The following is a 23877-nucleotide window of genomic DNA, read 5'->3' on the forward strand; positions in this document are numbered from 1 at the left end:
GCCTGGATTAAAAAAACTACATTTCCCAGCAGCGCCAGGAGGCGGCACAACCAATCAACGCCCGGCGTCGTGCCGGCAGCCAGTCAGAGCCAGGGGACGCCCCTCAGGGACGCGCGCGGGGGCCAATGGGAGCGCGCGGAGGCGCTGCCAGGAGGCCCCGACCCAGCGGCGGCCGAGGCGTGAGGGAGCGGAGCGAAGCGGAGCGGGCGGCGTCCCCCGGCCGCACCCCGGCCCCGGCCACGCTGGCGCCCGGGGACCCCCCCGAGATGCCGGTTCGGAGCGAGAGGCGCCGCGCTGGAGGGGCGGGGGGCTCGGCCTCCTCCCCTGCCACCGGAGCGGCCGCCAGTAGCCTAGTGCCGCCGCCCCCCATCAACACGGCGCAGCCCGGAGTGGCCACTTCGCTTCTCTACAGCGGGGCCAAGTTCCGCGGGCAGCAGCGCAGCAAAGGCAACGCCTACGAGGTGGAGGTCGTCATGCAGGTGAGGGGGGTGGTGGGGCGAGCCGAGCCCTGGCGGGGCGGGAAGGGCCACCGCGGCCTTAAGCGAGCAGGGGACCCGGTCGCCTCAGGCCGCGGTGGCCGTTCCCGCTCTGCCGGCCCCTTGCGACAGCACCCGCATCACCCTGCCCCTCGGTATTAGGAGGAATTTCTTCACGGAAAAGGTCATTAAACATTGGAACGGACTGCCTAGGGAGGTGGTGGAGTCACCATCCCTGGAGGTGTTTAAGGAAAGACTGGACGTGGCACTCGGTGCTCTGGTCTGGTTGACACGGTGGTGAATCAGTCACAGGATGGGCTGGATGATCTCAGCTCTTTTCCAACCTCAGTGGTTCTGTGATGATTCCAAGCCGGCGGGGTATTTTTATGTTCAGTTCTCCACGTTCCTGGTGGGATCTGTTGTGGTGGGGACATCCCATGGCTGCTCAGCTCCACTGCACGCTGCCACCTCGCAGGAGCTGGCTGTGGTTTTTTTTAAAAAACGCTGGTTTTGTGCCTAAAACGTGGCTGTTTTGCATGTGTCAGCTGAGGAGAGGGGGCTGCCTGCTTTCCCTGTGCTGAGCACAGAGAAACGTTGCAGTCTTTTGATCACAGGTGGAGAAGACCATCTTCTCAAGGGTGGAGGTTTGCACTTCCCTGAATAACTCACTGCGTGTTTTGAAAGCGGATCTGGAGATGTCAGGGAAAAGAAAAAAAATCCCTTGGAAAATCCCTGCTATTAAAGGAGCAGGCAAATCCTTGCCTAGTTTCTGCATAGCACAAGCAGAGAGATGCAGCCTGATAACTCAAAATGCAGGTGGCATAAAAGCTTTAGATTTAGGAGAAAGGCCTCCTGCAAAATTCTGAGGGTGTGGGTGATTCTTCCAGGGATGCTTTTTCTTGGAGAACACTGTGAGTCAGATCCCTTCCGGCTGGAAAGGGGATTTGCTTCCTGCTGGAGAGTTCTGGGCAGAGGGTGTTGCTTTGTGAGCAGGCCTGGGATGTGGAGGCTGCCAGAGCTGAGCTGGGCACCTGCAAATGATCTTTCCAGGTGATTCCCATCATGGAAAAGGGCTGTCAGTGTGAATATTGGGCAGTGGGTACCAGCTGGAGCTGAAGTTATCCTTGGAAGGGTTAGAAACTGCTTTGGATCCAGCATGCACCTTCATGCCTGTTTTTATGGTTGGACTTTGCACTCTTTTCCAGCATGTGGATATGGAAAACTCCTATCTCTGTGGATACTTGAAGATTAAAGGCCTTACAGAGGTGAGTGTTAACTGTGCAGCACCACAAAGAGGGGCTGTGTAAAGGTTTTGTTTGTTTTTTCCTGGTGGGGTGGGAGAAGCTGTTGCCAGAAATAGGAAGTGGAGGGATTGGATGTTGTAGATTTGATGACAGAGTATCAGCTGGGGAATGGTGCTGGCTGTAAATGTCACAGGTGACCATCCAGCTGGGAGCTCCATGGAATCACTTAAAGTTGGAAAAGCCCTCTAAAATCATTGAGTCCAACCACTGACCCAGGACACAGCCAGGTCCACCACTTCCCTGGGCAACCTGTTACAACGTTTAGCCACTCTTTTAAATTGTTCCTAATATCCAATCTAAACCTCCCTTGGTGCAATTTGAGGATGTTTTTCTTGTCCTGTCCCTTGTTCCCTGGGAGCAGAGCTGGACCCCACCTGGCTGCACCCTCTTGTCAGGGAGTTTGGAGAGTGAGGGTCCTTTTTCCCAGGCTGAGCCACTGCAGCCCCCTCAGCTGCTTGTGCTCCAAATCCTTCCCCACATCCCACCTCTGACCTGGCTCCTAGCTTCATAAATGAGGAGAGAGACAGAGAAAGGCTGGAAAAAGAGAGTGGAAGGGTCATCCTTGGAGAGGTGTGGGGCAGGATGAGGGGTGGGAGCAGCAGCCTCAGATTGCCTGGAGCTCTCCCTGGGAGATACTTTTTTTGCTGAGTGCATGGAGCTTTGTCTGCTGTTGGGTTTGTGTCTGTAGGTGACAATTGTGAGCCCACCTTTGTCTCCCCTCTGCCAGGAGTACCCAACCCTCACCACGTTCTTCGAAGGCGAGATAATCAGTAAGAAACACCCGTTCCTAACGCGCAAGTGGGACGCCGACGAGGACGTGGACCGTAAACACTGGGTAGGTAAATCTGGGGGCAGGGGGTGGGGCTGGGCTGCTGCTTTGGGGCAGAGGTGCACTGTGTGCCCATGCAAGAGCTGGCAGAAAGGCCTGGAGACATCTCTGTGCTGGGATTTGGGGATGATCTCAGCAAAGGAGAGGGATTACACAGGTAGAGGGAGGGAATAGTCTGGGGTAAACCATTTGGGGAAAATAAGGGTACGTAAAAACACACTACAACACCTCTCCTTTTTGCTGTCTCCCTCCTTCTCCCATTGGGATCTTTGCAAATAGAGGTCTCTTCAGCAAGCTGTGATCTGTCATGAGGGAGGGGATGTCTTGTTTTCCACCTTTTGGCCACAGGATGGGAAGGGAGCAGGAGCAATCCCCATCTTTTGACCCTCTAAGAAAACACACTCCGTTCCATTTTGCAATAAATCTCCAAAAATAAGGAGACAGGGAAAGGGATCCCATGAGTACAGGTAGGGTAGTTGGTACCTGTGTACTTGCTCAGGGCAGGGTGTACCTGCTGCTGTGTGTTAAGGCCACAGCAGCCACCTGATCAGCCCCCTGCCCTTGACCTTCACTGTTGTTTGCCAAGTTTTGATGTTTGTTGTATTTCTGTCAAAATATCTTCCTCTGGAAGTGCAGGAGCTTCTCCAGCCAGGCTGGATGTTGCTGTGAGTGTCAGTAGATTTCCCTCCTAAAAGCAGCTGGTACTAGAAGTTCTATTCCTGGAATAACCATCCTGGTTTGGTTTTTTTCTTTTCTTTTTTTGTTTCAGGGAAAGTTCCAGGCTTTTTACCAGTATGCAAAAACATTTAACTCTGATGACTTTGATTATGAAGATCTAAAAAATGGGGACTATGTCTTCATGAGATGGAAGGTAAACCCTGCCTGTCTCCTCTGCTGAGCTGCTTGCGAGGCACTGACAGAGACTTGAGGTGTCAGAGCTTTTCCAGCTATGATGGTTTAATGAAAGATCTTGCCCTGCCAACCCCAGAACCCACTGTACTTGCAAGTTCCAGTATGACTCGTGTCTAGCCAGCTAATTGTGTCCTTAAGGGCTGCAGTCATGGCTAAAAACACAACAGGAAAATCTTGCTTGGTGATGCTGCAGAGGATGAGAGAATTGCTGTCTCCAGTCCCTGTGTGGGGCCTGTGTTTGATGCAGCCTGGCCACTCTGCAGCTCTGCTCTTCAGCTGGGATATCAGAGCTACCATAGGCTGGTTTGGGTTGGAAGGAACCTTAAAGCTCATCTTGTTCCACCCTCCTGCCAAGGGCAGAGACACCTCCCACTGGTCCAAGCCCTGTCCTTGGACACTTCCAGGGATCCAAGAGCACCCACAGCTTCTCTGGGCACCCTGTGCCAGGACCTCCCCACCTTCACAGGGAAAAATGTTGTCCCAATATCCCATCTAACCCTCCCTCTGGCAATGGGAAGCCATTCCCTCTCTTCCTGTCGCTCCATGTCCTTAGCAAAGTTCCTCTCCAGCTCTCCCCTAAGTGTTGAAAAGCTGCAGTGAGAACTCTCTGGAGCCTTCTCTTCATTCTCAGGCTCTGACTCCCACGTTTTGCAATGGGCTTCTGGTTTGCAGGGGACAGGTGTTGAAACTGATCTCTTGCACTCTTAAATCTCATTCTGTTCTCAATTATCTGCTTCCCTGTGAGGTCCCTGCAGGGCAGGTGTGAAGGGACACTGGTCTCTGCTCTGGGCTGCTGAGAGTGCAGGGAGTGCTCAGCCAGCAATGTCTTCATGTTAGTGGGTGTCAATATTTGGTTTGGGAGTGCAGATTGGGGTGGGATGGGTCTGTATTTGATCAGCATTTTAAGATGCAGCCTGTGTTTTGAATGCAGGAGCAGTTCCTAGTCCCAGATCACACCATCAAGGACATCAGTGGTGCTTCCTTTGCTGGTTTCTATTACATCTGCTTCCAGAAGTCAGCAGCATCTATAGAGGGCTATTACTACCATAGGAGTTCAGAATGGTAAGGAAGTTTCCTGCCTCCTGAAGACTCAAACCAAGCTGTGACTCCTCTCCTGCTTGTCCACAACCTTGGGAGTGTCCAGGCAGGAGACTCAGGCTGGTGGTTGGACCTTGGGGCTGAAGGGAGGGGTGTGGCCATGGCTGGCTTGAGCTGGCTGGTGTAGTCCATTGGCATGGTGTAAAGTGCTGCCCTTATAGAAAAGGGGAGGAAATTTGGGATGGCAGGATAGAGGAGGGAAGATGATACAGGGTCTGGAGAAGTGCTGTGAGGGAGCTCAGTTCTCTCTCCTCAGGAACAGCTTGGCAGTTGCTCCCTTCAGGCAGAAATCTTGTCAGGCCAATGTTTTGTATTCTGAGGTCCTTGAGGTGTTGCTGTTAAGACAAGAGAACAGTCAAAGCTAATTGGTGGGTTTTTTGTTGGAGACAAGTAGCTGTGGAGAGCTCTTTTCCCTTGCATCTTTGTCATGAGCAGCAGGTGGATGGCTGGAAGCTCTCAGGGGGAGGGAAGGAACCAGGAGGCACATTCCCTCAGACACATTCCCTCTGGCTGAGCTTTGAAAGACTCATGTGTAATTTGCACTTGTAGCAAACTCTGTTTGAACTTGAAAGTTGTTGAACTTCAAAGGGAGTCCAAAAAACCACCACAGTCAGCCCACCAGGAGTGCTGCCTTGCTGCAGGTGGCTCAGAGGGACCAGAGTGGGAATTACAGGATCATTAAAATTGGAAAAAACCTCCAAAATCATCAAGTCCAGCCTTTGACCAAATACCACCATTTCCACTAAACCCTAAATGGAATGTCTGATTTCTGAACACTTCCAGGGATGGTAACTCCACCACTTCCCTGGGCAGGCCATTCCAGGTCTAAACCACTTTTTCAGTGAGGAATTTTTTCCTCAAATCCAACCTGAACCTCTCCTGGCACAACTTGAGGCTGTTTCCCCTTGTCCTATCACTAGTTTTGTGGGAAAAGAGCCTGACCCCCACCTGGCTGCACCCTCCTGTCAGGGAGTTGAGTAATGAGGAACGATGCTGAGTCCTGTCAGGATTTTGGACTCTGGGAAGTGGGTGTTGGATGCCTGAACACCCTGGGACTGTAAAGGGGGAGAGAAGAGCAGGCAGCAGAGTGTGTGCTCTGTGGCTGCCCAGCAGGAGCTCAGTGTAATCTCTTCCCTGTCTCCCTTCTGTGGCAGGTATCAGTCATTGAATTTAACGCACGTTCCCGAGCACAGTGCTCCTATCTACGAGTTCCGATGACAGCTGTCCACGTCTGAGAACGCCCAGAAGCAACGGGGCAGGAGAGCATGGCCTGCCAGGAGAACTGTGTCCCTGTGGGAGCACGGGAATGCACGCTTCTCTCCTGCCCTTGGACTCGAGAGAGAGAGAAAGAGAGCCTGGATGTTAACTCACCCAGCCCGAGGAGCTGCTGGAGCTTGATTCTCCCTCCTGTCGAGTGGCCATTTGATCTTTACTCTGGTTTTAAGCTACTTTAATGCACTTTCTTGTTGCACAGCTCGTTTCTCTGTCACTGAAGTTCCTCCCGGCTCTCCTCTGGAAGCTGTTTCTCAGTAGCTGGAATCAGTGCTCTGGCCTCTAAATAATAAGGCAATGTAAGCTCAAGGCTTATATTTTCCTTGTTATAGCCTGATGTGGGTTGAAATCACCAGGATTCAGGTTTCTTGCCCAGATTTCCAGTTCTGATGCTCTCAGAGCCAGGTCCTTTGTGTGAGGCTCAGCTGTGGAGTCTGTTGGGGAGTGTTGGCTGAGGTAAGGCTGGAGTGAGGCTTTGCTGGCTAAGAAGGTTAGCTGGAGCTGCAGATCTTTCAGGAATGCCAGCCCTTTGGAGCTGGGAGCTGTTCCTGTGTCTGGATACGCCATTGGGAATTAATTTGATGTACGGACTTCCAGGCTCTCAGTAAAGTGGATCTGAACTCTGCTTGTAGGTGTATATTTGCTCTTTACTTAAGTTAAGGGTAAAAAAAAAAAAGTTAAAAAAAAAGACAAAAAAAAAAAAAAAACTTTTATTAAAAAAAAAATCTATTTTTATGGTTCCTTTTCCAAAGGACCCTATGGCAAATGCACAAGTACTGGATTCCATGTTACTGTTTTCACATTGAAAACCAGGAATGTCTGTGTTTTTATATCTGTGTCTGTATCCAGCTAAGCTTTGGGAACATAACCCGAGCACAAACGCTGAGCAGCGTCACACTGGGACTGCTCAACGTTTGTACTCCCCCTTCATGCTTCACCACCACTGCTTGACACCTTTTTACAAGGAAAAACAAGAAAAAAGTTTAAAAAATAACCCTTCTCAGTAGCTCCCTCTGGCTCTGAATGTTCCAAGTGACATAACTTAAGGCTCCTGTGCCAAAGCGTGCGTGTGGGGTGGTTTTTTTAAAGACACTTTAAAACTTGGCCTCAGTTGTGTTTTTACCTTGTCAGCCCCACCTGTGGGGCTTTGTGAGAGTTTAGTTTGCTTTTTTTCTGGCTGTTTTCAAGCCCAGCTTCCTCCAGGCAGATGTGTGGTACGGCTGGTGCTGAGGATGGATTTTCCACCTGGGAGAGGGGATTGAAGCCAGCGCGAGGTGCTTTGGGTTTTGCTTCTTTTTAACTAATTTCCCTTTTGGCAGCAGTTATTGCTTGTTTAAGCCTTATTGAGGAAGGATTCAGGGCTTGGAGGGCCCTTTCCTCTATTCCAAATTGGGGTTTGGAGTGCTTGGTCTCGGGAGATGATGCGGAATTTGCTCGCCGTGGATCAGCCCTTCTCCCTGGCACACACATGGATGGACAGAGGTGCCTGGGGAGCAGGGAGAGACCTGGCCCTTCCCAGGGACTGGGTGCTGGTGCCTTGGCTGTTGCTGGAGGATGTGCAGGGACAGCATTGAGGTGATTTGGGGCTGTGAGCAGAGTGCTTGGGAAGTGTGTTCCCGTTTTGATTTGCTCCTCTCAGAGAAATTCAGCCCCTTTGGAGGAGAGGGGTTTCCTCACGGGTGGTGCTGGGAGGTGTCCTGGTTTTTAGAGGTGAAAACTGGTGGTGCTGCTCCACTGTGACCAAGTGTGGGGGTGAAACCTCCTTCCTAGGTGCTGTGTGAGTGCAGAGATCCAGCTCCAATGGCTCTTCCCAGCCCTTTGGAGCTGTCTGTGCAATGCTGGTGGCAGCACCAGTGTCCCTGGGCTCCCCAGGCTGTCAGTGCCAGAGGGGCACTTGGATTTCTGATAAGGTTCAGTTGAATTAACCCTATTCGTTGGCAGAAGCTGAGTTAGGATGGTCCTGGGGATGTTTAACACATGTAACTATCCCTAAACCAGTGAAGTTGGGTTGTTTTCTTTTTTAAGACTTGATATGTCGTGAGAAGGGTGTGGAAAGAGCATCCTGCTCTGTGCTTGCCTTCTTCCCACCATCCTGAAGGGAATTTCAGCTTAGATCCAGAGCTGTCTGGATATGATGTGTGGCAGGTGCAGAGCAGGTTATGGAGCTGAGGGTTTTGCAGGGGCTGTTAGTGTGTGGATTTTCCCTCCTCAAAGGCCTTTGCTTTGGTTTTTCCTTTTCTTTGACCTGTGTGAGTTGAGGGGAGATGTTCTGTACGTCGTGGTGTGGTGAGAGAGAATGGCCCAGGGGAGGATTTGGGGGGCAGAGGTGAGCAATGGGATGTTTGGGCTTGGGAGAGGATGTGGTGTCTCTTGAACCACTCTGGCTGCAGCAGGGTGTCCGTGTGGGGGCCGAGGAGGAGTTTTGTGGAGCGATCAACGTCCAAATTAAACACAAATTCTGTTGAAGGGGTCTGTGTCCGTGTGTGTTTGTCCACCACAGCACTTCCTGGTTCCAGGGGATTGCTGTGCTTCATCTCCTTCCTTGAGGGCTTCTCCAGGAATCTCAGCAGCTTCTGATGACCTTAATTCACAGACTCTCAGAATCATTAAAGCTGGAAAACACCCCTGAGAGCATCGAGTCCAGGTTGTGACCCATCCCCACCTTTTCACTCGGTGGCACTGTCACATCCAGTGTTTACCTGAACACCTCCAGGGATGGGGACTCCACCAACCTCCCTGCACAGTCTGTTCCAATATCTAATTACCCTTTCGGAGAAGAAATTCCTCCTGCTGCCCAGCCTGAGCCTCCCCTGGCCCCTTGAGGCCGTTTCCTCGTGTCCTGTCGCTGCCTGGGAGAAGAGCCCGATCCCCCCACGGCTCCGCGCTCCTTTCAGGATCCAGCCTTAATTAGAGGAGCAGGAGGCGGCAGTCCCGCTGAGGGGCTCCCCTGCTTTCTGAGACCTGTCCCTTTGAGCCTGTCCCTTCGCAGCCTCCTGTCCCCACCGCTCTCGCCCCCACCTGGGTCACCTCCCTGGGGACCCTCCCGCGGTGGCGGCGGGCGGAACGCAGGGCGCGGGGCTCGGGGCGCGGCCGGACTCGCAGTGCGGCGCGGCCCGGACGCGTGACGGGGACGGACGGGCCGGGCCGGCGGCGCTTCCGGCGGGCGCGGAGCGGGGCCCGCCATGGGCATCCTAGAGAAGATCTCGGAGATCGAGAAGGAGATCGCCCGCACGCAGAAGAACAAAGGTGCGGAGGGCGGCCGGGGGTTGAGGGACCCGGGGACAGCGGGCGGGCGGGTGGGCTGGGCGTTCTGGGGGGCTGTGAGGGGCGCAGGTGGTCTGTGAGTTATGGGGGGGCTGAGAGGGAAGAGGGGACCGAGGGCTGTGGGGAGTCTGGGGGTCAGGGGGGCTGCGAGCTATGGGGGCTGGCAGAGAGTCTGGGGACTGTGGGGGCTCGGGGCTGTGGGGTCTGGGAGGGGCTCTGTGGAGAAAGATGCCGGTCAGGGCTACGGCGGGGGTAGGATGGGGGGGTTGTGAAACTGGGGGGGTCTTTGGTGTGGATCGGGGGTGCTGGGAGCTGGGGCAAGGTGGGGAGCAGGGTGAGCCCTGGGGCTGGGGTTGGGGTGTGTGAGAGGGCGGAGGTTGCTCTCTTTCCTGCCCTGTGCTGCAGCCACAGCCCCCCCGGAGCTGAGAGGGGGGGACTTCTCAAATCCTGCTGGCACAGGAGGAGGCTCCTGGTGTTTAAATGGTCTGGGGGCTCCCCGTGGGCTCTGCCAGAGCTGCTGCTGGGGCTGGGGGCTGTGTAAATAATAGAAATAAACCTGTAAGCTCCTGGTTTCATGCCCTTACCTGTTACAAAGTGAGATAACTGCCTTCCTGGTTTTTTCTGTTTCAAGTGTAGATTCAAGTGTTTTGCTAAGAATAAGGCAGTGAAGTAATTTCACACATGTGAGCTCTGGGTTAAATGTGTCTTTAAAAGTTGACAAGAGGAGGGGAAAATAATCTGGTCATTTTGGGGTGCTGAGTGTGAGCAGGTGTAAGGAGGGGCTGTTTCCAAGAGGGGCTGCTCCCCCTGTGACATCTCTCTCCTGAACTGGCTCCATTCCTGCACCTGCTCTCCCTCTGCCTTGCCCCTTTAACTCAGGAATTTTTTGGCTGTTTCCCTCCGCTCTGACTCTGTGCAGGTCCCTGGAAGGTTTGCTCTCAGTGTCCAGGGCTGGTGATGGAGCAGCTGGGAGCAGCTCTGTGCCTGGCACTGCTTGAGATACTGACCAAGATCCATCAGCGTTTCCTTTTTAGGAAGGTTCTCACTCCCAGAAGTGAATCACCAGCAACTTTCTGCCAACCAGCTGTTGGGTTTGTGTCATTGCAGCCACCGAGTACCACCTGGGCCTGCTGAAGGCAAAGCTTGCAAAATACAGAGCTCAGCTGCTGGAACCTTCCAAATCCCCGGCTGCCAAGGGCGAGGGCTTCGATGTGATGAAATCAGGAGATGCCCGGGTGGCACTGATTGGATTTCCTTCTGTGGGGAAGGTCAGTCAGGGCTTGTGCTCACTGTGTCTCCAGCTCACTGGGGTTTGCAGGGGCTGCAGAGCAGGTTTGGAATCACAAACATGGAATGGTTTGGGTTGGCACCTTAAAGCTCCTCTGGTGGGATGCCACCCGGAGTCCTGTGGATGGCTCTGGTGTCTCCAGCATGAAGAGGATGTGGGACTGTTGGAGAGAGGACTGGAGAATGGAGACAGGCTGAGAGAGTTGGGGCTGGAGAAGAGAAGGTTGTGTGGAGACCTCACAGTACCTGAAAAGGCTGCAAGGGAGCTGGAAGGGGATTATCAAGAACTGTAGTGGAAGGAAAAGGAATGGGTTCACACTGAAAGAGGGGGAATTTAGGTGAGATATATGGAAGGAATTCTTCCCCATGAAGGTGGGCAGGCCCTGGCACAGCTGCCCAGAGAAGCTGTGGCTGCCTCTGGATCCCTGGAAGTGTCCAAGGCCAGGTTGGATGGGGCTTGGAGCACCCTGGGATAGTGGGAGGTGTTCCTGCTGTGGCAGGGGTGGAATGAGATGGGCTTTGAGGTCACTTCCAACCCAGACTATTCCGTGATTCTGTGATCTAGCTGAATGTTGGAGATGGGGAAACACTCCTTCATGTTGTGTGCTCTGCCCTGTGGAACTTGGTGTTGCCTGAAAGTTGTTCTTGCCCAGCCCCAGCAGTGCTGAGGAAAGAAAAAAAACTGATTTACATCAGTTCCATGCTGGTGTCACCACCTCAGTCCCTGTGGCTGGAACAGCCACAACACAACTTCCACAGCCTGAGGAGCACTTTGGTGTTGCTTGTTTTGCTGAACCTTCTCCTTTTCCTGCCTGCTGATGCTGATCTCTTGCCTTTCAGTCCACGTTTCTGAGTTTAATGACCTCGACTGCCAGCGAAGCCGCGTCCTACGAGTTCACCACGCTGACCTGCATCCCAGGAGTCATAGAGGTGAGCAGGATTCTCCTCCAGCCCTGTAGATGTGTTTGCACCAGCCACACTTGTGCTGCCACTCAGGAGCACACGCATCCAAAGGTCTCCAAAGCTGAGTGTTGCTTTGGAGACCTTTGGATGTGTGTGCTCCTTTTCAGTGCTGATGCAGCACTTCCCTGAACTGTCCAGGACTGGCTGCCTGAGCAGGATTTTTGTGCTGCTCTTGGACTGACCAGAGCAATACCACAATTCTCAACTGAGTTCTGTATAACACTATCAGTGCCAGTGACCAGCTGGCTGCAAACCTTGACAGATTTGTTTTTAATGAAGCTTTACAGAGGCAATCTGTGCTGTGATCACTTTCAAAACAAAATGCAGCTCTTCCTGTCCTTGAGGGGTTTTATTAGTGGTGACCTCAGCATCCATCAGTAAAGCAAATGATAAAGGGCATCAAACTGAAGTGTCCAAGAGTAATGAGGAAATCTGGGTCAGGATGGAAGGGGAGTTAAATAATGAAAGTAACTGTATTAGTGGAAAAAGGAGTTAATTGTAACACATTCAAGCAGAGCTGTGAGCTGCAACAACAGCTGGAGAGCCAATCCCTTGCAAATCCTAGAATGAGTGTCTCCTGGTTTTTTTTTACCTGCAGCACCCCTGAATAGTTTGATCTGTCACAGTAAGAGATGTGGCACTTGTTCATTACTGAGTTTTCTCATTAGACCAATCAAAGAAGGGTTGTTTTTCCTTTCCATTCCCTGAACTTGGGAGTGTGTGACTGCTGTGCTCTTTTCCTGGTGCTTTGTCCAGCTGCAGTCACAGGATGCTTTAGGGAGTCAGGATCTAATGCAAGCTGTGTGTGCTGCTGAGCACAGCCCATGGCTCTGGAATTTGCCTCAGGACAGAGCCATGAGCTTTGTGCAGAATTCCCCTGGCCTGCCAGTTCCATCCAATTCCACTCCCCACAGGATGTGAACCCCCAGCACGGATTTGGGGCTTTTGGGGCAGCTCAGGTGCCCTGCAGGAAGCTTTCAACTTTGCATCCTTCCATTTCCCTTTCAGTACAAAGGAGCCAATATTCAGCTGCTGGATCTGCCTGGAATCATCGAAGGAGCAGCACAAGGTTGGCTCATGTCTGTGTTCATGTGCAGGAGGGATTTGCCCTCAGTAGTGCCCCTGGGTGTCTCAGATACACACAGGTTTCCTGGGCTGAGAGTTCCTGCATTGTCTTTCCAGATTTTTGAGTCCTTGATTCTATGTGAGGCACGATTCCTGTCCTTGTGCCCATAGAAGGGTCTATATGTAGCACAAAGATGGTTTTCTGGAGGTGGGAGCCAAAGCAAGCCAGTCACTTCTCACATCCTTGCCTGAGTGTTAAGTGGCTCATCTGTTTTCTGGTACTGAGGAAATCTATAGAAAGATGCTGGGGAGGCGGAGGGAGAGTTACAGCTAAACACTAACCTTGTTTGAGTAATTCCCTGAGTTCCTGCCAGTCCTCCCATGACTCCTGATTCTGGGAAGAGATGATGTTGGCTTTATCTGTCTGTGTTGTCATTGTCTTCATTGGCTGGTTGTGTCTGAAAATAGCTTAGGAAGTCAGGAAGTCGTGGAACATCTGGGAAGGGACCCACAGGGATCATCCAGTCCAACTCCTGGCCCTGCACAGGACACCCCAACAATCCCACCCTGTGCCTGGTGTTGTCCAAACACTCCTGGAGCTCGGGCAGCCTTGGGGCTGTGCCCAAACACCCTGTGGGGGAAGAACCTTTTCCTCATATCCAACCTAACCCTCCCTGACACATCTCCAGCCATTCCCTTGGGTCACTAGAACAGTGTCTGGGTTTCCTAAGGCACCTTCTGGCACTGATTCCCTCTCTGCTGAGCTTTCTGTGCTGCCTGGAGCTGCTGCCAGGGCTTCCAGCAGCTAACTGCAGCCAGAACAGCACTGCAGGATGTTTTTCCTTGCTTTCAAGCTGCTGCATAGGGCAGAAGTCCCCTATCTGTCAGAGAACTCAGCTGGTTCCTCTTGCTGATGTGCATCCCCCGCTGTGTCCCCAGGGAAGGGCAGAGGCCGGCAGGTGATCGCTGTGGCCAGGACAGCAGACGTTGTTATCATGATGCTGGATGCCACCAAGGGCGAGGTGCAGAGGTGAGTGTGGGCTGGGCTCTGGGCTTGAAAACGTGCCAGCTCCCTGAGGAATTGTGGAGAGCACCTGGGGAAGGAGTAATTCAATTACTGAGTACCAGATGGGGGTTGTTTCCCATGAGAAACATCCTGCTGACTGGAGTGGGTGCTCAGCTGGAGGGTCATTCCAGCACGGCTGTCAGAGATGGGAATGTCAGCCTGGATTTCCACCACAGACTCTGACCTGCATTGGGGGGTGTTTAGGCTTGTGGCAGGGCTGTATCAACACAAGAATCAAAAAGGGAAAGGTCTGGGTGTCACCTGGCCATGCTCAGCCTCCCAGGTGCTGTGTCCCTGCAGGGCCTTGCTGGAGAAGGAACTGGAATCTGTAGGAATCCGGCTGAACAAGAGCAAACCAAATATCTACTTCAAGGTGAGGCTTCCTGAGCTCCTGCAGGCCCAGCTGGTCTGCTCAAAGCTGAGCTCACTCTGTGCTGTCCCTGGTGCTGGACAGGCTGAGGGGGCTGTGAGATTTGCAGAATGTTCTTACATTGCTTTTTTGTCTCCTGCAGCCCAAGAAGGGTGGAGGCATCTCCTTCAACTCCACTGTCACGTTGACTCAGTGCTCTGAGAAGCTGGTTCAGCTCATCCTCCATGAATACAGTATCCTTTACTAAACTAGGAGACCTTTAAGCCATCAGCAGCTCATGGTTTAAGTGCTTCCTGCTGTGGGACAGCCTTGGTGTCACTTTGGTGCTGGCTGGTTGGCAGCAGGCTGTCACCAGGGAGCACAGCCTGTGTGGTGTGCTGGAATTTGGGCCTTGACAGTGTCTACCTCAGAAATCTTCAATGCTGAGGTCCTGTTCAGAGAGGATTGTTCCCCTGATGAGTTCATTGATGTGATTGTAGGAAACAGGGTCTACATGCCATGCCTCTATGTGAGTATCCTGGGCAGCCTGGCTTCTGTCACACCCAGCATCTTTTTTCTGTGCCAAAGGAAACGTTGGAACTTCACAGAATCATGGAACAGTTTGGGTGGGAAGGGATCTTAAAGCTCCTCTCATTCCACCCCTGCCATGGCAGGGACACTTTCCACTATTCCAGGGTGCTCCAAGCCCCATCCAACCTGGCCTGGACACTTCCAGGGATCCAGGGGCAGCCACAGCTTCTCTGGGCACCCTGTGCCAGGGCTTCCCTGCTCTCACAGGGAAGAATATTTTCCCAATATCCCATCTAACCCTGCCCTCTCAATTTAAAGCTATTCCCTCTTGTCCTATTACTCCATGCCCTTGTTCCTGCCTCCTAAAACAGTAATGATTTGGGGTTTAAGAAGTGGAAAACAGCTCGACAGGGAGTTTTTTATAGGCTTTGGATGTGCAGCCATGCTGTGTGTGTTTCCTGGGCCCTCTTGTGGCTGGTGCTGCCCTGGAGCAGCAGAGCTTCCAATCCTGGTGCCAGGGCTTTGCTCCCACGTGTGGAGCCTCCAACTCCCCTGCTGCCAGCTCTGTGCTCAACTTTTCATGTCTGGTCCCTTGTGTGCCACAGGTCCCTTTAGGGCTCTGTTTGTAGCCACTGGGTCTGTATAAAATCAAAGAACGTGTTCCAAGTCATCCCAAAGGGAGAATTTTAAAAGGGCAAAATTTATATTCAGGCTTCTGAATTTTAATAGTTTGTTTTACTGAGAGTCTTGGCTTATCTTCTGACAGGATCTGCGTTTCTGTTTCAGGTGCTGGAGCTACCTTATTCTTTGTACATGTTGCTGGATTGCTTTGCTAAGGGCTGTGTTGTTTTCCCTTTGGTTTAGGTTTATAACAAGATTGACCAGATATCCATGGAGGAGGTGGATCGTCTTGCTCGGAGGCCCCACAGTGTTGTCATCAGGTAGGAGCTGTCACCTTGCCTTCTCTGCTGGTCTGCCTGGTGTGGGGTTCATTTCACACCCTTTTCTCCAGCTTCTCCCAGGAAGGGACTTCTTCCAGGGCTGCTGGGGTGAGAAGCAGTTGCTGTGCAGCTTTTCCCAGATTTCCTTCCCCTGGAGAGGCAGGCAGCTTGGCTTCTCTGTGCTGTCTGCAGGACAGAGTCAAACAATCTGGCTTGTTTCCTTGGAAGTGCTGATAGATCCTGCTGGGGCTTTGCTGCTTCAAAGCTGTTCACCCCTCTGGAATCATGGAATGGGTTGGGTTGGAAGGGACCCTAAAGCTCATCTCATTCCACCCCCTGCCATGGGCAAGGACACCTTCCTCTAGATCAGTTTGCTCCAGGCCCCATCCAACCTTGTCTTGAACAATTCCAGGGATGGAGCATGAAACTCTCTGTACAACCTGTTCCAGTGCTTCTCCATCCCTTTAGTGGGGAATGTCTTCCTAATATCTAATCTAACCCTGTCCTCCTTCAGTTTAAGGTCATTTTACCTTGTGTTTTTCCTTTCCTTGCCTCATTAAAGACTTTCCCCTCCTTCTCCAGCAGTTTAATAAAGACATTTCACCTTGTTCTTCTGGATCCCTAAATCACAACAGCAGTAAACAGATGATCCTGGTGTTTTGCAGCTGTGGCATGAAGCTGAACCTGGACTACTTGCTGGAGAAGCTCTGGGAGTACCTGGCACTCACCTGCATCTACACCAAGAAACGGGGACGTAAGTGACCCCAGACAGGCTGCCAGCAGGGCTGGTGCCTTGGAAATGCTGGAATTACACCCTCCCTAATCATCTTTCAGCTCTTGGGAAAGGCTTCCTGCCATGTGTGGATCCTACCATGGCCTTCCTGTTGTATTTTACAAGAGCTGAATTTTCCTAAGTCATTGCAGGATATAAGGCAATAAACTGTGCAAGTTCACAGCTTTTACCTTGTTATCCACACTGTGATGAACCCAGAAGAAGTTTCCTATTCCTGCAAGAAATGTGGTGATTCTCATGCCCTTGGAGGTGCCTTTGATCCTCCTTTTGCTTTATAACCCACTTGCAGCTTCTCCCAGTGATGAAGGCACATCTATAACTTGCTCTGCTTGGTTGTGAGCAGCTGAACTTGGGTGGATGTGAGGAGATCAAGGAATTTTCCGAGCTTGTTAAGCTCTGAAATCTTGGGGGTTTTGGTTTTTCCTTAAGCAGGTGTGTTTGGACTTGGGTGGTTTTGTTTCTCTTAAGTCAAGGGTTTGGGATGGAGCCATTTCAGGTGGGTTGTGAGGAAGCTGCTGACTGTGTGGAGTGGGTAATGGCACTTGTGGGTGCTGGAGAGCTGATTTGATGCTTTGAGGTACTGGATCCCTGTTCTGTCTGGGAGCAGGAAGGAGGGATTTGGGAGTAGTAAGCACAAGGTGATGTGAGATGGTGTCAGCATTTTAGAACACACTTGATAGAAATCCAATGCTTTTTCCCCCCCTTCTGCTTCTCCACAGAGAGACCAGACTTTACAGATGCCATTATTCTACGGAAAGGGGCCTCTGTGGAACATGTGGTAATTTTTCTGCATCTTTTACATTTCCCTGTGTGCAGAAGGCAGTTCCTCCTGGACCTGCTGTGATTTGTGCTCCATAAAGCTCAGGACGTGTCAGTGTTTGGTTGTGCTTTTCCTTTTGTTGCCTTTTACCTGCCTCAGGTTTCTTTCACAGCTGCTGTAAAAGGTTTAAACAGTAATTATTTAATGCAGCCCAGTGAAAAAGCACATGGAAACAATGGAATGGGGCTTTGTGTGGGCTGGTGATTCCTGTGTCTGTTCTGTATGGTTTCAACTGCTTTTAACTAGTTCTTAAAGTCTTTATTGTAAATTCTGGCATAGACTTGAGTTTCTTTTAATTCCTGGGTATTGAAAAACTTGTTTGCAAAGTGGTAAATGTAAATATTTCAACTTCTGCCTGTCTGTCTTGCAGTGCCATCGGATTCACAGATCATTAGCCAGCCAGTTCAAATATGCTTTGGTGTGGGTAAGTGTTGGAGAGCAGGTGGAATCCCTGTCTTCAGGTGTCTCTGACTGGTCTTCTAACCCTTCTCCCCCTTTTTTGCTTCAAAGGGGACAAGCACAAAGTACAGCCCTCAAAGAGTGGGCTTAACCCATATGATGGAGCATGAAGATGTCATTCAGATTGTAAAGAAGTAACTGCTGGTGCCTGGCCTGCCTTTAATCACTGCAGTTGGAACTGACCATGTAAATCAAAACAAAACACACCAAAAAAAAAAAAAAAAAAAAAAAACAGAAAAAAAAAGAAAGGAAAAAGGGAGATGTGTTCCAGAGCCAAGAAAGCTTCTGTGAAGCTCCTTCTCTTGGAGGAAGGCAGAAAATGAGGCTACTGTGCTTGCAGGTGGGGATGGGAAAGATGGGTTTCCATCTGGCAGCATTTCAGGCCAAGTGATGTTTCTTAAAAATTTAAAGGGAGCCAGTTCTTCCAGGGCACAGTTCCACAGCCAGCAGTGTCCTGCCCCTTGGGTTTACACATGAATCCATGTGCATTCCCAGTGGGAAGTGTTTGGGTTTGTGTGCAAAAATCTGGCCCTGTGCTTTGGGCTGAGAGAACATTGCTGATGCTTTGCTGCTTATCCATTCACTTAATTTAAGCATTGATCTGAAGCAGAACCAGAGTTCTCCCTCCCCTGCTCGCTGGACACGTCTCTGCAGCTGAGACAACCCCAATTTTTAATAGTCCCACCTCAATTAACATTAAAACCTGGCACTCTGTGCCTCTCCATAGCCTTGCAGTGGGGTTTGTAGGACATCCTGGTACTGAGAGATGAGAAATTAAACTGGTAATGGTTAATTAGCCTGGCCAGACTGCAGTGGGGTATGATCCAAGAGCTGTAGTCTGGGGTGAGGATTCGCTTCTGGCATCTCACTCACTGAGGAGCTGCCTTGGGAGCTTCCTCCTTTGTTGGGCAGGAGTTGTCATGCCCTTCAGTCCCCAAGGTGGAGGTCTCATCAACCATGTCCCTAAATTCCGGATGCAGCTCTTTTGAGCTCAAGGTACCACCCCATGCTGTGAGTTTTACCCCAGCCCTGTTAAACATTGCTTGTCTGGATATTGTTCATCAGAAATCTGGGATTTTTGTAATCATGCTTTTCCATTGAATACTGTTGCTAAACAATTCAGAGTGCCTGATAGAGGACAGCTCTTGCCTTCTGGGATTAAGAGCTGCCAATAGCTTTTATTTTCTTTCATTGGAAAAGGGTTCGGTCTGATGTGGATGCAGAACTGTGAGGACAGGTGTGACACCTGTCTGAGCAGGGTTCCTCCCCTCCTCCCTGCTCCTCCCCACCCCTCACAACCTGATTGAGTAGAAATGGAAGGATTATTTTATTTGAGAAAATAAAAAGTTGTTATTTCATGTGAATAGTGGGTAGATGGCTTGGTTTGTTTCCTAAATCTCTTTTTTACCTTTGGCCACCTGAGGAATCCTGGATGCTGTCAGGGGAGATTTAGGGGGCAGTGGAAGGTGAAGTGGCTGCAAGAGACTGGTGATGGGAGATAAACAGATACTGTACACAGTGCCCAAGCTGAGAAGGTGACTTTGAACTCTGTAAGTTCCCTTCCCTGTTCCTGGCTTTGTTCACAGCTGGAGTGCAGAGGAAATCCTGACCACGGAGGCATCGAGTGGAGAACGAGCTCCAAATGATCCCCATTATCCCTGCCTGGCAGTGGAAAGCTGGCCCTTCCCGGTGTGAGCTGGGTGGGATGCTGTTCCAGCACATTAACTCACCCTTCCCATTTCCCATGAAGGTCACACAGACAGTGTTGCCCTCACAAAGAGTAATTTTGGTTTCGTTTTGTCCCTGAGTTTCTGACTTTTCCATCCAAATCCTGCAGCCTGCCAAGCCTTGGCACAGAGCCGGACAACCAGAACTGCTGACAGGGCTTCATGCTCAGCCCAGGTAGTGCTGGGAGCCAGGGGGTGCTTGGTGTGAGGCTGAGATGCACAGTGTTACCTGCTAAAACCTGTCCTTGAATAGCTGCTGCTACCTCAGTGTGGGTTTCAAATTGATTTTGGCATATCATTGTTAAAACCCCTTCTGCCTAATTAGCTTCATTTAGGAAAATGGGCATTTTATCCTCTTCAAAATGAACAGATACATGATTAAAATTGGAATGGGGATGAAGTAAAAATAGTTAAGCTAGAAGAAGCCAACTTCTTTTTTCAGAGAGAGTAGCTTTTTTGGCGGCAAGTTTATAGCTACGTTTGAAAATGCACCATTTAATTGCAGTATCCTTCTTCCAGGAGCTTCCCTAATTGTTCTGCACTTATGTTAAAAGCAGCAAACGTTGCAGTTCCTGCTGGAGTGAGTTTGCCTCCAAGAGATCTCCAAGTCCTGAAAAGACAAGATCCAAAGGGCAAGGGGGAAATCTGCTGCAGCATCAGGGTTGTACTGGGGCCTCCTGAGGTTCATGGAATTTGCAGCATTTCAGTATTTAAAGGAGCTTGTAAAAAAGGTGAAGGGGGACTTCTCACAAGGGCAGGTACTGACAGGAAAAGTGGGAATGGTTTTAAACTGAAAGGGGTGATACAGATGAGGTGTTAGGAGGATTTTCTTCCCTGTGAGGATGGTGAGGCCCTGGCACAGGCTGCCCAGAGAAGCTGTGGCTGCCTCATCCCTGGAAGTGTCCAAGGCCAGGGCTTGGAGCAGCCTGGGATAGGGAATGGTGTTCCTGCCCATGGCAGGGAGTGGAATGAGATGAGCTTTGAGCTCCCTGCCAACCCAAACCATTCTGGGATTGTATGCATTGACCAGAGCCCCTCACTGGGGAGCTGCTGAAGGGAAATGTGATCAGATCCTCCTTGTCTGTTGGGGAGGAGGGCTCTCCAGAAGGGTGGGTACAGGCAGGAGCTGTGGATTTGCCCCCAAAAGAGCAGCACCCTGCATTTCTCTGCTGTAGGAGGAAAGCCTTGGCTGAATGATGCTCAAAGAAAGCTGCCCTCAGCAGCCCTGCTCTGTGCTCCTGCCATTCCCTCTCTCTTCCAGGCTCATTCATGCTGTACCCAGGGGGCTGGGCTCATCCTGCCCCATCCTCCAGGTGTGGAGCAGGGTGGATAAGCCTCCCCACAGCCCATCAGCCTCCCTCCATCTAGCACTGCAACCAGAGGCGTGCTCTGTTTAAAATGCCTGTTCCAGGCAATCAAGCAGGTTTGATTGGCTGAGCACTCCTCTTATAATTTAATTTAGTCAGGAATCGTTTGCAAGGTAATAAAGAGTGACTCTGCCTCCAAATACATTCATTTAATTCAATGAGAGATGGTTGCTGCGGCAGGCTCGCCTCAGCCAGCTCCCCTCACCCCATCACGGTGACATCTCAAAGTGCTGCTCAGGGCCGTATATAAGAGTCACGATCCGCAGTGACAGCTTAATTGTCTCAAATGCTGACAAGGGTCACCCCAAGCAGCCACCGGGAGTGGCGGGGAGCCGGCTGGGGAGGCTGCGGAGAGGAGGATTTATGGCTGGCAAATAGTTTTGAATTCCTCTGGTTGCGCCTGCTAAATGATGAACCTGCCCCGAGGGGATTGGGGCTATTGATTGTAATTTGCAGTTAAGCCCTCGCGTTCTGAGGAATCAGCATAATAAATACCCACCGCATTACGGCTGGGACGTGCCTGCCTGCAGGAGAAGGAAGCCGAGGTTTTCCCGGTTCGGGTGCTGCTGCACGGTGCTCTCTCTGCCCCTGCATTTGGCAGAGCCACAGGCTCCATCACTGCAGGAAAACGGTCCCTGGTTTGGTGGGAAGCAGGAGGCCAGTGCTGGAATGGGGAGAATGGAGTGTTGTGAAGGCAGATGGAGTGTCCTGCTCATCCAGGGAGGAGAGGCTGCTCTGATATTTTTGGGGTTATGGGTGAACCTGCCAGAACCTCTGCAGCTGGTTGGTCCCAGCCCACCTTTGGAGAGGGCTGTGAGGAGGTGCATTTGTTCCTCACTCCCATGTTCTGTGATTTCTTCCAAACTCCCATTGGTTTGGGGGCCTGAATGGGTCAGGGCCATTTTCCAGCTGTTGACATCTGGACTACACTGAGGCTCACCTACGTCCTGTGAGGGGCATGGCACAGTCCAGCTGTGTCACCAGGGGTGCAACGGACAGGGACCATGGGAGGAGGAGGCCCTCACCCCTCCACCCCTGCAGCTCTGTGAGGGAAGATCAGCTCCCATCGCTCTGCTCCCGAGCGAAGATGAGAATAATAGCAGTCATCAAATATGCAGCAGCCATGGTCCTGCAGCTGCCGGGGGAGGGATGGGGCCAGCAGAGCACCGAGGCAGCCCCACGGCATGCAGGGCAGCTGGCTACCCCAGGTGAGTGGCTCTGGGTGCCCCAGCTGGGTGGCACCTCCCTTGGGCTCTGGGTGCCACAGGGGCTTTGCTGGGAAGGGACCTTTGTGTGTGACGGTGGCTTTAAAGCTGCTGTTCAGGTTCTCCCTGGTGTGTGGTGTCCCCTCACCCCTGCCTGTCCCTGCCTGGCAGCTTGCTGTCTTTATCCTCCCTTATCTCACCTGCCTTCCCACCTTCTCCACAGCCTCACACTGCCCTCCAGAGCAGAGCAGCCTCTCCTGAACACTCCCTACTTCCCTGGAACCCTCTACTCCATGTTTCCTACACCCCCTTCCCCACATTCCTGTTACCTCGGGGCTGTTTTAGCCCAGGAAAGCTCCTGGGCTTGGCTGTGGGACTGAGGTGATGGCACAGGGCTGTGACCTGGCTCCAGGGCTGCCAGCCAGCATATTGCTGGGTGCCCGCCAGCATCGTGCCCAGCTGCTTTGTTCTCCCAGCATCTGCTCTGGCCTATCTCCTCCCATAACACCTCCCTCGTGGGGAGCAGGCAGCAGCTGGCAGGCAGGGATTGTCGTGTATTGCTCATGTGCTGGGTCCCCATCCTCATTTTGGAGGCAGGAACTGGAGGGGGGTGGAAATTAGCCAGGTCGGGGGGGGTGGTGGGTGCTTGTGGAGAAAGGAAAGACCCCACTGTGCCTCGGGGGCTTGGAGGGCTGTGCCACTGTCACACTGCTGGAGGGGTCCAGCTTATCCCTGAAGCTGTGACTGGAGTGACAAGAGCTGTGCTGGGCTTCCTCACCTGCTCACAGGTGTTTGAGAGTGGATGTGCAGTGATGCAGAGCTGAAGACAGGGAAGGGGAGGTGCTGAGAGGTGCTGCCGCAGCCAGGAGGTGCCCGGGCTGGCTCCGTGGTGCCTCCAGGCTCCCGGAGGCACGGCAGCGCCGGCGTGGCGTGGTGTGGTGTGGTGGCACGGAGCCCTGCTCCGGCTGTAACTGGAAACAGGCTGTAAGCGGACCCGGGGCCGGCTGGTGGCCACAGACCTGCCTGGAGACGTGGAGCTGCTGCCTCTGGAGCTCTGCCCGCCGATGCCGGCACTCCAAAGGTACAGTCCTGGGCAGTCCCGCCGGGCTGGGGCGGGTGAACCTCCGAGGGCAAAGTTTCTGTCCCCTCCCTGCATCCGGCCACGGTATAGCCGCAGGCTGCGGCGGTGCCACCGGGGCTGCCCCGGGCCGTGTCCCTGCGGGGAACTGGCTTTCCTTTCCTCACCCACGTGGCTGGAGACATTCAGGACTGACCCGACCAAAGGATGTTCTGGGTACCCATTGCCACCACAGAGACCCCTCACTGCCAGGTTTTGTGCCCAGGGTCTCTCCTGTGTGCTGCTGCTGGATGCAGCCCTGCCCAGACACCCTGGAAACAGCCACCAAGGGTGGGTGCCCCTCTGACCCCTGCTTTGCTTCCATCCCACTGCTCCTGGGCACAAAAGCCTCTTTGCCAGCTCTGCCGTGCCAAAGGCAGGTGAACCAGGACAAAGAACATGGGGAGGTGTTTTGGGGTCTGGTGTGGAGGCTGGGACCACGGGAGGCAGCACCTGTGTGGGATGAAGCCCCTCTCTCTCCCTTTATTCCCCCTCTCAGAGACCCATTGTCATGGGCAGGGAGGCATCATGGGCACAGCCATGGCAACAGCACAGGAGCTGTGCCAGGGCACCGAGAGCACTTACAGGGCCACCCTGCCTGGGGGGACAGGGGTAGGGACTGTGGAGGGCAGTGGGGTGGTGGCAAGGGCTGCACGAGTGGTGGGATGCAGAAAGTGACCTCTAGCAGCTTTCTACCAGGCTGGGACCACTTTGCTCTCTGCCAGCAGAGAGGGAAGGGCTGTGTCCCTGCCCGAGGTGGTTCCCTGCCATATCGTGGTGCCCAGGCTCTGTGTGCCCATGCCAGGAGCATGGGGTGGTGCTGTGTGGCAGGTGCCTGTGCCCCTGGCAGGGCAGGCTCTGTCAGCCACATATGGCTCAGTGGCCATGGCAGACCTGTGCATGGACTGTGACAGTGCCAGGCAGGGCTCCTGCTGATCCTGTGTTTCTGTCACAGACCCTCTCCTGATGCCTGCCAGGTGCCTCTCATCCCACTCTGCCCACCCTGCACTCCAGAGCTGCCTCCATCTGTGC

General features: G+C 52.5%; 2 protein-coding genes across 2 annotated transcripts; both read left to right on the forward strand.

Moving 5' to 3' along the window:
- The first annotated feature begins 107 nt into the window (after positions 1 to 107).
- Positions 108 to 8357, forward strand: GID4 (GID complex subunit 4 homolog). The gene is made up of 6 exons (XM_059861457.1): positions 108 to 479; positions 1682 to 1741; positions 2508 to 2615; positions 3379 to 3480; positions 4453 to 4583; positions 5774 to 8357. Exons 1-6 carry the CDS (start codon positions 126 to 128, stop codon positions 5835 to 5837), a joined length of 819 nt encoding a protein of 272 aa, XP_059717440.1. The 5' UTR covers positions 108 to 125; the 3' UTR covers positions 5838 to 8357.
- A 653-nt stretch (positions 8358 to 9010) lies between these two features.
- Positions 9011 to 18793, forward strand: DRG2 (developmentally regulated GTP binding protein 2). The gene is made up of 13 exons (XM_059861658.1): positions 9011 to 9137; positions 10263 to 10423; positions 11283 to 11372; positions 12414 to 12474; positions 13410 to 13500; positions 13837 to 13909; positions 14049 to 14139; positions 14317 to 14414; positions 15281 to 15357; positions 16023 to 16111; positions 16870 to 16928; positions 17341 to 17394; positions 17481 to 18793. The coding sequence occupies exons 1-13, from the start codon at positions 9074 to 9076 to the stop codon at positions 17565 to 17567; spliced, it is 1095 nt and encodes a 364-aa protein (XP_059717641.1). The 5' UTR covers positions 9011 to 9073; the 3' UTR covers positions 17568 to 18793.
- Positions 18794 to 23877: the final 5084 nt, after the last annotated feature.

Source organism: Haemorhous mexicanus, chromosome 17, assembly GCF_027477595.1.
Source record: "Haemorhous mexicanus isolate bHaeMex1 chromosome 17, bHaeMex1.pri, whole genome shotgun sequence".
Taxonomy (NCBI): Eukaryota; Metazoa; Chordata; class Aves; order Passeriformes; family Fringillidae; genus Haemorhous; species Haemorhous mexicanus.

What these genes read in the sequence shown, in the direction of transcription:
- GID4 (XM_059861457.1), top strand. Translation starts at nt 126, where the DNA reads ATGGGAGCGCGCGGAGGCGCTGCCAGGAGGCCCCGACCCAGCGGCGGC. An exon ending in AGATTAAAGGCCTTACAGAG is followed by an intron (nt 1,742 to 2,507) that starts GTGAGTGTTAAC and finishes CCCCTCTGCCAG; the next exon opens with GAGTACCCAACCCTCACCAC. An exon ending in ATGTCTTCATGAGATGGAAG is followed by an intron (nt 3,481 to 4,452) that starts GTAAACCCTGCC and finishes TTTTGAATGCAG; the next exon opens with GAGCAGTTCCTAGTCCCAGA.
- DRG2 (XM_059861658.1), top strand. Translation starts at nt 9,074, where the DNA reads ATGGGCATCCTAGAGAAGATCTCGGAGATCGAGAAGGAGATCGCCCGC. An exon ending in TCTACATGCCATGCCTCTAT is followed by an intron (nt 14,415 to 15,280) that starts GTGAGTATCCTG and finishes CCTTTGGTTTAG; the next exon opens with GTTTATAACAAGATTGACCA. An exon ending in CTACACCAAGAAACGGGGAC is followed by an intron (nt 16,112 to 16,869) that starts GTAAGTGACCCC and finishes GCTTCTCCACAG; the next exon opens with AGAGACCAGACTTTACAGAT.